The sequence below is a fragment of the Pagrus pagrus genome, assembly GCF_965226575.1.
Source record: "Pagrus pagrus genome assembly, chromosome: 9".
NCBI lineage: Eukaryota > Metazoa > Chordata > Actinopteri > Spariformes > Sparidae > Pagrus > Pagrus pagrus.
The window spans coordinates 22,669,375-22,683,789 of NC_140193.1; the positions used below are offsets into that span (position 1 = coordinate 22,669,375).

General features: G+C 42.3%; 1 protein-coding gene across 30 annotated transcripts in view; it reads left to right on the forward strand.

The window, feature by feature from the left end:
* Positions 1 to 14,415, forward strand: part of mycbp2 (MYC binding protein 2) — a 64,567-nt gene that overhangs the window by 28,203 nt on the left and 21,949 nt on the right. For 10 of the 30 annotated variants that reach the window (XM_084362321.1, XM_084362310.1, XM_084362312.1 and 7 more), the window contains 29 exons: positions 368 to 493; positions 753 to 880; positions 1,273 to 1,364; positions 1,471 to 1,605; positions 1,767 to 1,850; positions 1,954 to 2,050; positions 2,141 to 2,378; positions 2,524 to 2,798; positions 3,091 to 3,312; positions 3,449 to 3,640; positions 5,338 to 5,544; positions 5,678 to 5,815; positions 5,899 to 6,077; positions 6,165 to 6,307; positions 6,408 to 6,508; positions 6,612 to 6,830; positions 6,950 to 7,172; positions 8,110 to 8,228; positions 8,435 to 8,522; positions 8,649 to 8,698; positions 8,794 to 8,966; positions 9,116 to 9,260; positions 9,402 to 9,608; positions 10,196 to 10,251; positions 10,327 to 10,442; positions 10,544 to 10,641; positions 11,792 to 11,908; positions 12,567 to 12,707; positions 14,015 to 14,092. In XM_084362321.1, coding sequence (XP_084218447.1) covers positions 368 to 493; positions 753 to 880; positions 1,273 to 1,364; positions 1,471 to 1,605; positions 1,767 to 1,850; positions 1,954 to 2,050; positions 2,141 to 2,378; positions 2,524 to 2,798; positions 3,091 to 3,312; positions 3,449 to 3,640; positions 5,338 to 5,544; positions 5,678 to 5,815; positions 5,899 to 6,077; positions 6,165 to 6,307; positions 6,408 to 6,508; positions 6,612 to 6,830; positions 6,950 to 7,172; positions 8,110 to 8,228; positions 8,435 to 8,522; positions 8,649 to 8,698; positions 8,794 to 8,966; positions 9,116 to 9,260; positions 9,402 to 9,608; positions 10,196 to 10,251; positions 10,327 to 10,442; positions 10,544 to 10,641; positions 11,792 to 11,908; positions 12,567 to 12,707; positions 14,015 to 14,092 — 4,187 coding nt within the window. The remainder of the gene's footprint in view (positions 1 to 367; positions 494 to 752; positions 881 to 1,272; positions 1,365 to 1,470; positions 1,606 to 1,766; positions 1,851 to 1,953; positions 2,051 to 2,140; positions 2,379 to 2,523; positions 2,799 to 3,090; positions 3,313 to 3,448; positions 3,641 to 5,337; positions 5,545 to 5,677; positions 5,816 to 5,898; positions 6,078 to 6,164; positions 6,308 to 6,407; positions 6,509 to 6,611; positions 6,831 to 6,949; positions 7,173 to 8,109; positions 8,229 to 8,434; positions 8,523 to 8,648; positions 8,699 to 8,793; positions 8,967 to 9,115; positions 9,261 to 9,401; positions 9,609 to 10,195; positions 10,252 to 10,326; positions 10,443 to 10,543; positions 10,642 to 11,791; positions 11,909 to 12,566; positions 12,708 to 14,014; positions 14,093 to 14,415) is intronic. The other 20 variants (XM_084362315.1, XM_084362313.1, XM_084362322.1 and 17 more) reach the window with 4 other exon arrangements.

Sequence of the window (14,415 nt, forward strand, 5' to 3'; positions counted from 1 at the left end):
ATTCTGAGCCCTGTTTGAAAGATTATTTATTTTTATTATTTATTTTAAAACTCTTTATACAATTACCATATTTTGACATATGGAAAGGTTCTGTGGAGCCTTCAACTTAAATAGTAATTATACATTTTTCATTTTGCTGTGCCAAAGGTGAAATTCAAATAATTCTTTTATTCTTTCTTGGGAAGCACAAATGTAATACTTTCCATTCTCTCATCAGTTCTCTTTCATTCTTGGGAAAATTGATTTGAGAGACAGATTTTCTCTTGGATTTTAGCCTTCCATGTGATTAATTGTCTACAGGAATGCTTAGGTTATGAATTTCAATCAAAGAGAAATACTAAGGAAGTATATTGGGTTATCCACTTAGGTTGCCTGGATACACTGGCAGCCATGCAAGAGCTGAAGATGGGTGTAGCCAGCGCCGAGGAAGAAACCCAGGCAGTGATGAAGGTCTACTCCAAGGAGGACTACAGTGTGGTGAACCGCTTTGAGAGTAAGTGGGTTCTTTGTACAGCATACATAGTAAATGATGTATGAAGTAACCAGGGGACACATTTGGCATTTATGTGTTTTGGCCTGTGATTAGATTAACCTAGACTAAAGTTTTTTCTTTTAAGTCAAAGCTGCAGAATATGTGAAACATAAATAATCAGTTCAGATCAGTTTATCATCCTCTTTACAACAATCAAAGTGGTTAAAACAACTTTTGTGTACCTTGCATATCTGTATTGATCCCATGTGTGATGGTGTAGGTCACGGTGGTGGTTGGGGCTACTCGGCCCACTCTGTGGAGGCCATCCGCTTCTGTGCTGATGCAGACATCCTTCTGGGTGGGCTGGGCCTGTTCGGGGGACGAGGGGAATACACTGCTAAGATCAAGGTGAGCCGTCCGGTGATGCTCCATTTCAGGCATTTTTCTTTTTCTGTCATGGCCATAATTTGAGTTACTTGCTTTGTGCCACGAGTGACACTTAATCAATAGTTAATGTGCTGCTACAAAATATCTACACAGGTATAACAAATGAACCAAGTTAAAGTTGCACCTGGGTTATGAATTGGAATATTACTCAGTTTTTTGCTGGAAATCTTACAAAGTATCTCACCAAAAACATTACAGAGCAAGTTAAACAGAGTTTTGTGAACATAAACAAAGCAAAGCTTGAATTAATTGCATTGTAATACATACATAAAGTACCACTAATTGTTTAAATGGAATCATGGCCTCAAATTACAGGCGTTTACAATCTGTTAACTCTGTTCTGTTGTTTTTAGCTTTTTGAGCTGGGCCCTGACGGCGGTGACCATGAGACAGATGGTGATCTATTGGCGGAGACAGACGTTCTGGCCTATGACTGTGCTGCCAGGTGAGGTTTATAGATTTCTATGTCTGCCCATAGTTATCACAACTTCTGAAATCATATGGTCTCCATATTCATGGCTATTATTTTATATCTCTTTTTTTAATTGTAGGGAGAAATATGCCATGATGTTTGATGAGCCAGTGCTGCTGCAGCTGGGCTGGTGGTATGTGGCGTGGGCTCGAGTGTCTGGTCCCAGCAGTGACTGTGGCTCCCATGGACAGGCTACCATTACTACTGATGATGGGTAAAACTGATTTCACAATATAGATAGTACTCTAAATTATAAATAATAAATTATTACTGCTTACAAATTTTGATGTGTCATTTGGTCATGTTTGATGTTATATAATGTTTTGATTTGAATAATAGTTACAACCCATTAACTTTTTTGTTTTGCCCTTTCAGTGTGGTCTTTCAGTTCAAAAGCTCTAAGAAGTCAAACAACGGTACAGATGTTAATGCGGGTCAAATACCACAGCTACTTTACAGGTAAGGAAAATTTCCTGCATTTTATAAACAGTGATACTAGCTATTTTATATTTATGCTTTTCAAATAAATTGTTCTAATTGCTTCTTTATATTTAAACTTTAGGCTTCCCTCAAATGATGGCAATGCATCTAAAGGGAAACAGCAGACCAGTGAACCAGTCCATATTCTTAAACGCTCATTCGCTCGAACAGTCTCAGTGGTGAGTATTGTTTCTGTGTTTTGAACAGTGTTTTACCTGCCCTGATTTTGACAGTACTATGTGTACCTGTCTTCGTCTGTCTCTCTGTAGGAGTGTTTTGAGTCTCTGCTGAGTATCCTCCACTGGAGCTGGACCACCTTGGTTTTGGGTGTGGAGGAGCTGCGAGGGCTGAAGGGCTTTCAGTACACAGCCACCCTGCTGGACCTGGAGAGACTGCGCTTTGTTGGCACGTGCTGCCTCCGCCTGCTCAGGGTCTACATCTGTGAGATCTTCCCCATTGCCGGTAGGAACACAGAGAAGTTCTCAGCAGTCAGTCACTGGCAATATAGTGAGTTGCAAAAAGAAACTACAGTGTCTTGGTGAACAACTGTTGACAATATTCATCTTTACATTTATTTGAGAATGAAACATGTATGTGTTGTTCGATACTTCTATGTCTCACATAGTTATCTCCCTTTTTCTTTAATTTCCAGCCAGCACCAAAGCTGTAGTGGAGGAGTCAAGCAAGCTGGCAGAATGCGTGGGAAAGACGCGCAGCCTGTTGAAGAAGATCCTGTCAGAAGGGATGGACAACTGCCTGACCAAGCTGGACAATGACCCCCAGGGCTACTTGTCTCAGCCTTTAACCCTGCTGGAAGCTGTGCTGCAGGAGTGCCACAACACCTTCACTGCCTGCTTCCACTCTTTCTACCCAACCCCGGCTCTGCAGTGGGCCTGCCTCTGTGACCTGCTCAACTGCCTGGACCAGGTCAGTGACAGCAGACCGTGTCATTGTAGAAGGAGTTATACATACGTGTAGTTTGGTTTAATGTATAAAAAGTCAATGAGCATTTATTATCAAAATAGTTGATCATTTTCTTTATTGTTATCCATCAGTTATTTAAGCTACAAAGATGGTCAAGAGAGTTTTAAAATTCAGTTCACATGTTTCAAATCCATAACTTCCTAAGAAGTCTTATACTTACGTTGTTAAATGAAAATTGTAGAAAATGTTCAAATAATAAGAGATTAATTTCTCTGTATTCCTTTGTATTTTTTAGGACATTGCTGAGGCCAACTTTCGAACATCCAGCAGTCGTCTGTTGGCGGCTGTCATGTCCGCTCTCTGCAACACCTCTGTCAAGCTGACATCCATCCTGCCCATTGCGTACGATGGGGAGGTGCTGTTGCGTTCACTGGTCAAGCAAGTCAGCACAGAGAATGACTCTGCCCTCGCTCACCGCTTCCCCCTGCTGGTGGCCCATATGGAGAAGCTAAGCCACGTGAGTTTTACATCAATTTTACATCATGTGTCATCACTTCAAAAATGGTGGACATGGGTGCAGCCTGCCACCCAGGAAATGTATGATGGATGGAGAACATGGTGGCATGTATTTTTCCCATTTATTACTCCCATAGACGGAGGAGAACCTGATGGGAATGACCAGTTTCCGGGAGGTGCTGGAGAAGATGCTGGTGATTGTGGTGCTGCCGGTGAGAAAGAGTTTGAGGAAGGAGGTGGAGCTATTCTCACCACACCTGGTCTCCAACACCTGTGGTCTGCTGGCCTCCATTGTCTCTGAGCTCACCGCATCTGCCCTGGGCTCCGAGGTAACTTCACTCCCACTAATGCTGGCATGCATCCAAACAAACAAACACACATAAGGCATGTGTGTAGGGCCGCAGGGTTTAGTGTCCTAAGGTGCTCTTATGAAGCTTTTTGTTTCAGGAATGTAAAGAAAATTGTCACCTGCGGTGTCTTTGTTGTTGACCTCTGTTGTCTCTGTTGTCTCGCTTCAAATTCCTTTAAAATCAGATTCATCACAGTACAGATCTATAAGTTGTAGCTGAGATCTGTTGACGAGATAACATGTCTTTCCTACTTTTTCATGCTTTTGCTTGGCACAAGCTGGTGTTTTTACTGTTGCCAAAAGAATCAGTGGCACAAAGGAGGAAAATGGATTTTCTTTGTTGTTTTTGTATAGTATGCTGAGTCATTGAGTGGATGGGAGAGATATCCGTCACCACCCCTCCCCCCTCCCTCACACTCTTCATTTAATTATCATCACTCTCTCTGTTCACACGCATACTCATGTACTGCAGTCAGGACTTCAAGCTCTCGTTGCCATAGTGACCGACACTGGGCACTTTTTTCTCTCCAGTCTGCTGTCAGGGAAACAGCTCTTCCTCCCCAGAGCACCTGGATAGGTCCCTCTGCAGTTGTGTCTGGCTCTCTTTAGTCAGCAGGCTGATATAAATAGTAACAGTTTGTATTAACACGCTCTAAACACAAGATGTTTTTATTTCAGATAGTGGTGTAACTAAGCGTAGGTGATTCTTGATTCATATCGACCCCCTCCCCCCCAGTTTGGCACGCATTTGAACCGTGGATTCATTTGCACATCTAACCATCACAGTGTGAAATACAGTTTTACTGCCACTGTTACTGTTTGAAGTAATAATTACCTAAATCTCAATGCAGACTCACAGTGCAAAGATAGCAGATGTGTGCTGTGTTTTACTCTATAGTGAAATTAGCGCTTTAAAAGCTGTCAGTTTGAAGTGAAATCCTACAGGCCATTTCCAGTGGTGTAACTGGGAAACTGGGCCTGCTTGTCATCATAAAAACAGATCATACGATTGTGACGTTTACTTCAATTTCAGCAATATCTGCTGCCTTTTCTTCGACACAACTCTGCTCGCTTACTCGAGCAGCTCAGTTTCTTTGCCCATCTGTGGCACAGTAGTTCACTACATGTTGAAAGGCTATTTGTAACATGTAACCAATAAGATAAGTGCTGTGGACGGGATATGAGTGAGACTACAGAGTGGTGAATACAGACAGAGACGGGTGGCTACATTACAACCAAAGTAACACATTTGAAAAATTACTATTTCTTTGGTTGGTCAGAAAATTTGCTGGTGCGTGACTCAAAACCATGATAACTATCCAAACTGCGTCTTTTGTGATCCGTTGGATCCCAAATCTCAGACAATTGTTTTTCTTTTGTCTCTAATTAAAAGATATTACTGACCTTCACATTAAATGACATTGCATTACTTGTACAGAAATGTTTGAAATTAATTGCTGTTTTAGGCTTTGTGCTCAATATTGCCCCCTGATGGCCTGCATACTGTTTTTGACTTAGGACAATCATTATTTAGAGGACGTAGAACGTTTGTCGTTTGCTAATATTTGCTGCAAAACTTTGCAGTCTTCCTCTTCAAATGTGTTAATAAGCCCCATGTGGTTATGTAATAGGTTTGAGCTGTTTGGCTACATCTGTTGTTGTGTTTTTGCTTATTAGGTTGATGGGCTGAACTCACTCCACTCAGTGAAAGCATCTCCTAACCGTTTCACCAAAACAAGCCAGGGCCGGAGTTGGAACACAGGCAATGGCTCTCCGGATGCCATCTGCCTGACAGTGGACAAGCCAGGCGTTGTGCTGGTGGGCGTCTGTGTCTACGGTGGAGGGGGAATCCATGAGTATGAACTAGAGGTTCTGGCTGATGACGTAAGTAAATATAAATAATTTTCAGCCCATATTTGATTGAATTTTTAAAAAACATTTGTGTTGCTTGACAAGTTACAACATTTATTTTCAATTTCATTACATTTTTACAAACTTTTTATCGCTCAACCTTCAGGCACAGACAGAGCACCCAGGGGACTCGGCACATTCTCACAGGTGGACGTCACTAGAGTTGGTGAAGGGCACCTACAGCACTGATGATTCTCCCAGTGATATTGCTGAGATTCGCCTGGACAAGGCCGTGCCACTCAAGGTACACAGGGTCTCAAGATAATAATACATGCATCTCACCTTTCAATAATACATAGTCTCACTGATGAATGTATTCTGTTGCAGGAGGGGGTCAAATATGCTGTGCGATTGCGAAACTACGGCAGCCGGACAGCCAATGGCGATGGAGGGATGACCACAGTGCAGTGCTCTGATGGTGTGTCCTTCACCTTCAGCACCTGCAGCTTGAGTAGCAATGGGACCAACCAGACCAGAGGACAGATCCCACAGATTCTATACTACAGGTAAACACAAAATCAGCATTTTGTAACATCCAGTCTCTGAAGTATTTCTTTTTTTTTCTGACTTGTGTTTTTTTCTTGTGGCTGAAGGAGTGAGTACGATGGGGATCTCCAGTCTCAGCTCCTGAGCAAAGCCAATGAGGAGGACAAGAACTGTAGCAGGGCTCTGTCTGTGGTCAGTGCTGTGGTCAGAGCTGCAAAGGACCTTCTCCACAGAGCTTTTGCTGTCGATGGTAAGCACAACAAACTTGTAGCTGTATTACAAAACTCCTTTGGATCCATTTCTATTTAATTCGGATCATATGCAATTAACCTGTCCTTAATTATCTCCAGTCGATGATATTCCTGAGCTGTTGAGTTCCTCCAGCCTGTTCTCCATGCTCCTGCCCCTTATCCTGGCCTACATCGGCCCTGTGGCTGCGTCTGTCCCAAAGGTAAGATGTTAAACCAGGACATCAAACCCTTCATCTTCATTTATTCTTTGTAAATGGTCTTTCCCTGATGTAGCATTGTGGTGAAATGTCTCCTCTCATACAGGCTGCTGTTGAGGTGTTTGTGCTCGTTCAGGAGCTGCTACCTGCTGTTTCTGCGCTCAACCAAAAATACGCCCCGCCCACCTTCAATCCCAACCAGTCAACAGACAGCACGACTGGCAACCAGCCTGAGCAGGGCCTGTCAGCCTGTACCACCTCAAACCACTACGCAGTAATTGAGAGTGACCACCCTTATAAACAAGCTGGCGTCACACAATACAGGGTAAGTTATCCTTTGGAAAGCTGACTTCTGAGTGAGTAGCTTACATCTGAAAAAGTGACAGAGAGACACAAATATAATTTAAGTCTAAACTATTCATGCTCCATCTCACCTTGCCTTAGGTAACATTCCCAGACTGTGTCCGCTGGACCACCATCGAGTTTGATCCACAGTGTGGCACTGCACAGCCAGAGGATGTCCTTCGTCTGCTCATCCCCAGCCGTACCCTCCACCTGTCTAGCCTGGGGGGCAAACCTTTGATCCATGACACCATCAACACCTGGACTGAGCTCAAGAAGTTCTCAGGCTCCACAGGCTGGCCAACCACTGTGCTAGTGCTGCCTGGTACGAGAGGCTGAGCAGTTGAACATTTATCGACAGTTACAAACGTTACAGTGTTACAGTGTGTTGACAGTGTTGTTTTGACAGACAACAGAATCACAATAAATCCTCTGCTTCCAAAAGCCAAGGGACTAAGATGACGCAATATGCTACAGCTTGAATAATCTCAACGCCCTGCCAATCATGACATTAGCTTGAATACCTGAATGCCCATCACATTTGATTTGATTTGCTTTGTCTATTACCTTATAGCTCTGCAATGAAGATCATATATTTGTCTAGCATGTCCCATACAACTTTCATGCCCACATGAGGCCTGTAAGGCAGCAGCACTTCTTCTTAGGCTCTATAGCATAGATCGAGGAAACACAGGTGTCTCCTTGCTTCCCTCATGTGTGTCTCTTCCTCACATCTCTGTCTCACAAATCCTTGCTGGGAGGAGCAGAGATGCAAGTTTGGAAAGCAAGGAGACACGTTAGCATAATGAAAAGCACACACAGTCCAGGATAATGTGCTACACACCTCAAGGTGGAACTGAAGGAAGAAAATACCCAAAGTTGCCTGCACTGTGGTGACAGAAGCCAAGAAAGGCAGAATCTGTGACAAACAAGAAAAGCAGACAGACACCTTTCTTTTGCCAATGCATTAATGTGTTAAATATGACATCACTAGCATTATTTATGATAAAACTAGTAGTATGGTGTAGATAAAATCAGGTGTGAATGAGCAGCAAACCATTCTAAACCCAATAGTTATTATTGCAGCCAAGTTCTACTTCATTGATCTTAAATGTTCTCACATGTGCATTAATCACCTTAATGATGCTTTACTGAGCCACTTACCAAAGCAGACTGCCATTAGTTTACCAATGTTTGCCCGCAGAACTCTGACCACCTGTTACTCTTTACATCTTCTATGTTTCTGTCCTCTCCACTTTCAGGAAATGAGGTTTTGTTCTCACTGGAAACGGCCTCAGACTACGTTAAAGATGAGAAAGCTTGCTTTTATGGCTTCAAGTGTGTGGCTGTGGGATATGAATTCAACCCTGGTCCTGATGAGGTACAGAAACACTTATATTATTTTGTTAGTTGTGTAACAGCCAGGCCTTCCACCTGTCTTAGTGTTTGTGTCTGAGATTTGTTAGATCTCGTGGCTGTAATGAATTCTGAATGTAATATGTAAATGTTAAGTTTGTGACTTGGTCCAGGCAGAATAAATGTTGAATGTTACATTACCTTCCTGACATAGCAGTATGGACATTTCAGGGTCTCATCTTGCTTGAGAAAGAATTAGCCTACCTGGGCAGTGTGTGTGCTGCAGCTCTGATGAAGAAAGACCTGGCCCTCCCTATAGGTATGGACGAGCAAATCTGCTTTTCTATGAATCCATGATACAAGTTGTGTGCTAAAGGCAAATTAAGACTGTATAACCTCTTGAGTAAATCATTCATCTGTTATTCTAATCTTTTTTTAATTTAAGGTAATGAATTGGAGGAAGATCTCGAGATTCTTGAGGAAGCCTCTCTTCAGGTGAGGCATATCTTAAATGTCCTCACTCATTTTGGTCTTTATATCACTCCAGAAATCTTCCTTCATTGATTCTTATTTCCTTTGACCTCACCCAGGTGTGTAAGTCCCACTCAGGGATCCTGGGGAAGGGTCTGGCCTTGTCTCACTCCCCCACCATCCTGGAGGCCCTGGAGGGAAATCTGCCCCTGCACCTTCAAACCAATGAGCACTCTTTCCTTGAGGACTTCATCACCTGTGTACAGAGCTCTAGTGGAGGACGTCTTGCCAGGTAAATGCTACTAATACAACTGAGCAGTTTCCATTGAAATATCTGTTGGTTGTAAATCTTCTTTTAGCTTTGTCCCTGCAGTTGAGGATTGCATTACAATAAGTGATTTTCCACCCTGTCACTCTCCATTTGTCCTTGCTCCCATCTAGGTGGCTGCAGCCAGACTCCTACGCAGACCCCCAGAAAACATCTCTGATCCTGAACAAAGATGACATACGCTGTGGATGGCCAGCCACTGTGGTCGTACAGACCAAAGACCAGTATGGAGATGTGGTGCATGTTCCTAACATGAAGGTCAAGATAACTGGCTTTTCTACTTCCAAGATAAAATAATAAAGATAAAAAGATAAATATTTTACAGAAATGAAATGACAGAATTATTTTGACTATTTCAAAGTAGTAGTAGTCTAAGTTTCTTATCACCTACGTGTCCAGGTGGAGGTGAAGGCTGTTCCTGTGTCACAGAAGAAGTCGATGCAGCCTGAAAATGTGAAGAAGCTGCAGCGGCTACCTGGAAGCTCCTCACCATCATCTTCTGGCCCTGACCTAACCTTCGGAGGATTGCCAATGCCCAAACTGGAGGCCACGTACGAGCCCATGATTGTGAAAGAGGCCCGATACATTGCTATCACCATGATGAAGGTCAGCCTCATGTAACTGACTGACGAGCTCACTTGTTTATTCATTTAGAGGACTTCAGATGTTCCACAAGGGGGAGCTGTTCATTATCAGATCTGTTGCGTGCATGCCAACCTGTGGGCCTTAAAGGAAATGCAGTGTAGCCATGTTAATAGTACAGTTACTATTCTTCTCTTTGGTTGTATTTAACAATACTAACATGTGAGCCGTTTGCATTTTTAATAGCTGGTTTATAGCTGTTTCTGTTGTGTGTTGGAGTTGGTGAAATGGAATAATTTAAAATTTAATCAGAAAGGACAAAAAGGAGATTAAATCAACTGAATGAAGTCATGGAGAACAAATGAACTGAATAGCAGTGAGGTAACATTGAGGAAGATACAAGACAAGTGAAAAATATGGCAGAATTCTGTAGAAACAGAATCTATTCCATAGGACTGTGATAAACGTTATGGATCTGGTAATGAGTACAGGGTTTATTTAGGGAACATCACAGTACTTGCCCTGTCTGTAATTGTAAAGTTGTACTATATTTTGGTAGACAATGTTTTTGTTGATTAATACGTGTGCTGTTTTTTTTGTTTTTTTTTCAGGCATATGAGAACTACTCATTTGAAGAACTGCGCTTTGCTTCCCCCACCCCAAAGAGGTAAGTGACGTCATGCAGACACAAAACACATTTTCCAGTGCGATACAATCTACTTACTGATCATTTCCCTCACAGACCCAGTGAGAACATGCTGATTCGTGCCAACACTGATGGAACCTACAGCGCCAACTGGACTCCAGGAGCTGTGGGCCTCTACACAATCCACGTCACCATTGATGGCATTGAAATAGGTATTTCAAAAGCATTTGAGGAACAACACATTTGTCCTCAGTAATGTAAAGGCCTCAGTATGAACAAGTGAGCTAAGCTGGAAATGGTATTTTCTTTTTAGATGCTGGTTTGGAGGTAGAAGTCAAAGACCCCCCAAAAGGCATGATTCCACCTGGCACTCAGATGGTCAAACCAAAGGCTGAACCTCAGCCTAGCAAGGTGAGCTTTTTTTGAATAACCAACAGGGGCATGAACATGCACATAAACACACCTGTGAACTGCATGCATGCTTGCAATCACCCATCAAATACAACTCAACAGAGACCAGAGATAATTTGTCCTCTCCTGTCAACAACGATTTGTAACTATAACCACTCAAATAAACTTGATCCTAAAAGCTACATTAAACAGTCTTTGGACACGAACACAGAAACAAAAAGCTTCTCATTGAGAATAGACATCTTATTTACAATTTAATGCCGCTTTTAGCTTTTTCACCTCCTTGATTTGGTTTGCTGGTCCGACAAACAGAACTAGCATTCGTCGATAGAAAGCATAAACTGATTGTCAGCTTCTCTCCAGTGCAAGATGATGCAGCATTTAAAATAAAAAAGGAAACAAAGTCAGACGTTTTTTGGTGAGACAAAGAGTAGCAGTACCAGGCTTTGACCTCCTTTAGTTTTGTCAGGTGGTAAGACAGAGGACAGTGTGATGTTGCTTTACTTTGTTGAATGCATAAATAAGCAGCCGCTTGTGAACGTGTTGCACATAATATGATGAGGTCACATATTGTGCTAAGGCTGATCGTGGTTAGTTTGTTTATGAGTCATTTTGAGACTCAGTGCAGATACTGTATGTTAGCCCTGTCATCGATTCAAACTGCATTGATTACTTTTTTAATATGAGTAATGGTCATCCAAAGAGTGTTTGGAAATGACTTCAAATTGAGATAATGCATCAAACTGACATAAGGAAGGTTGGAGTCATCATCATTTTTGTGAAACTTGTGGAATTTCTTATTTTGTAATCCATAATGGGGAAACAAGCAAACGTGCTTTAGGTTAGCACTGCCTATAGAGCTCAATGTTTTCCATGCACCAGTATAAATTTAGATGAAGACAGCAAGATAATGCCTAACTTCATCCAGCTGGTGCTGCTGAAAACAGGGCTCCTAAAGTTTCCTCATCTTTCGCTCTTTCTATGCGTGTACTTGAAAGCAGGCTCTGTGTGGGTTAACGCAAGCAATCTCCCACTGTCAACGTGTCCTGCTTCTTCTTCTTTCAACTCCTGCTGCACTTCTTGTCTTTATTTTCTTTCTATTCTTTGCTCCTGCCGCTCACGGTCTCCATCTCCCCTCTGCTTCTCTCAGGTCCGCAAATTTGTGTCCAAGGACAGCGCAGGCCTGCGTGTGCGTAGTCACCCCTCCCTGCAGAGCGAACAGATAGGCATAGTGCATGTCAATGGCACCATCACTTTCATTGACGAGGTAATTGACTCTAGACCAGGAAGAATTATGCTTAAGTTACGCTATATAAGTATACTAGCTGGAGCACTATCCACTTTTACTCTATTTCCTTGTCTGTTCTATAAATCAGTAAGATATAATCATAAATTTAGTAATCTTATAATTTTTTTGTCTAGATTAATAGTTTTAAGTAGTTCTGAGTCCTCTTTGATTGCTTCTATGTATTATATGTTATAACCTCTCTAAATAATAACTACTTACTTTCAAAGCTTATAAATTTGTTGCTCTTACTTTATTTTGCTTCATACTCTTGCAAGACACTTTGAGGCTACACGAAAGGCTTGAATGCCTGCACCATAAATTGGAAAGATGTAATGCATTTAAATCCAAAATTTTAATTGTAGCACTTGAAGCATTTACTCAATGGTTTTTCTGTAATGCAAACCATAGTCAGTATAGTATTTCACACTATCTGCCCTTAAGTAACAGCACTAGTGACATTTCTGACATGTCTTAGCTGCTGTTACCCAAATTTACTCTCCTCTAATTAGAGTTGAGACTTTCCTGCAGCCTCAGAGGTGTTGTGTGTGTGTGTGTGTGTGTGTGTGAGGGCGCTGCCCATCCTGTTTCCATAGTAACAGGACGGCATGGCTCTGCTCTGTTGCTTGTTTTCCCGTAGATCCACAATGATGATGGTGTGTGGCTCAGGCTCAATGATGAAACAGTAAAGAAGTATGTTCCCAGCATGAATGGGTACACTGAAGCCTGGTGCCTCTCTTTTAACCAGCACCTGGGCAGGAGCCTCCTGGTCCCAGCCGACGTAAGTAGAAGGCGGCCTGCTGAGCAGTCTGTCCCAGTTTAATAATGACAGAGGCTCCTGCGCTGTTCATTTGGGGAAAAAGCTCAGAGATCATCTTTGTTGTGTACAGTAATGGTTTTTTGAGGATTCTAGTGTTTGGCACCTGCTCCCCAAATGCACTCGAAGCATGGTAAACTGAGAACTTCATTAACTGTTGGGGTGTTTTCTTGCATGAAACATCTATTTGAGCTACACTGAGTATGAAACTTTCACTAACACGCTGTGCAACGGAACAACAGATGGGAGCGTGCATGCATTAACTCATGTTTAAAGAAAAAAGGTTCACCATGACGTGACCAGCAACACTTGTAAATGCTTACACGCCTAGGTAGCTTATGTTTAGTGCCTTCACATGAACCCCAATGCAGGAATTGACAGACAATGAAAAAAGTAGTAAAGGAGCAATTTCATCCTGTGGTAAAGTTGGTTAGTCTGCACTGTTCAGTCTTCTTTTCCTCATTGTCCCTCACTCACAATTCATGAACACTCACACACCCCAGCATGTGATGATAAGGGTTCCTCTTGCATTTTGCTCCATGCCACAAAAACCGCCATTACATGCAGAATCAAATTAGGACTGTGACCGGGTGCAATTTAAGACATGAATACTGCAGAAACAGGGAAAGTATCTCAACGATCGGATGTTAATCTCCAGGTGGTTTTCTGTCATGAAGCAATCACAGGTCCACAAAAAGTTTAATGGGAAATTGTACCTCTATTGCTCTACAATTCCACCTATGCATTGGGATGCTTTAGGTGCTACAAGGCTTCCATGTAAGGTCTCTGTCTGAACAGCATGACACACTACATCATCCAAGTGCAGAATTTTTTTGGAAGTTTCTTCTTTATATGTCTCTCATGTGGTCATAGATTTGGAAAAAATGACCCTGTGGTGTTTGGAGTGATCTATCAATTCTTTTTTATTTTGCCCCTGCAACTGGGTTTTGTATATTTTGATACATTTGATCTTACACTTTCTGTAAAGTGTTCAAGCATTTGACAGGCTTTGCCTGTATTCGCAGTTCGTCATGGCCCCCTTTTATCAGTGCTCCACGATTTCTCTAACTGGCCTGTCTGACACCAGTCAGATTCTGTCTTCTCTTTCTCACCTTCTCAAATAACCTCTGATGCTGGAAATTCCAGAGGAGCCAAGCCAAAACATTTTTTTTTTCTTCCAAAAAAATACATGAGCGTATTCCCCCATTCTGTTTTCTCTCCTCACTCGAGTCGTCTACTGTTTCTTGACTGTCTCACGATCTGTTGCTCAGAATGTCTTTAACGCTAGCCAAGGAGTCAGGGATATCGGCTTTTTGTCATGGACTCCCTTAACTATATTCCCGCCACAGGTGAGTTGTATGAAGGAGGGATAAATAGCTTGAATGCCCCATAGTTTATCATCCATTTGTTACTCTACTTGTCCTCTTGAACCCCTTGTGACTATGTAGTCCTCCCACAGTGTTACATCAGACATAAGAGGTTGAACCACAGTTGCATGGATGTCTGTTTTGTTTAATTTTGATGGTACCGTGACGTTTAGTATATCAGCCGCTATTGTCCCATAGACTCCTACAGTGATCACATTTTGGAGTTTTTAAGTAATTGCTGTTCAAGCTTGTATGTTGCATGGGGTTGAAATACTAATGTCCAGCAGTCTGTTGCATGAGGTCCT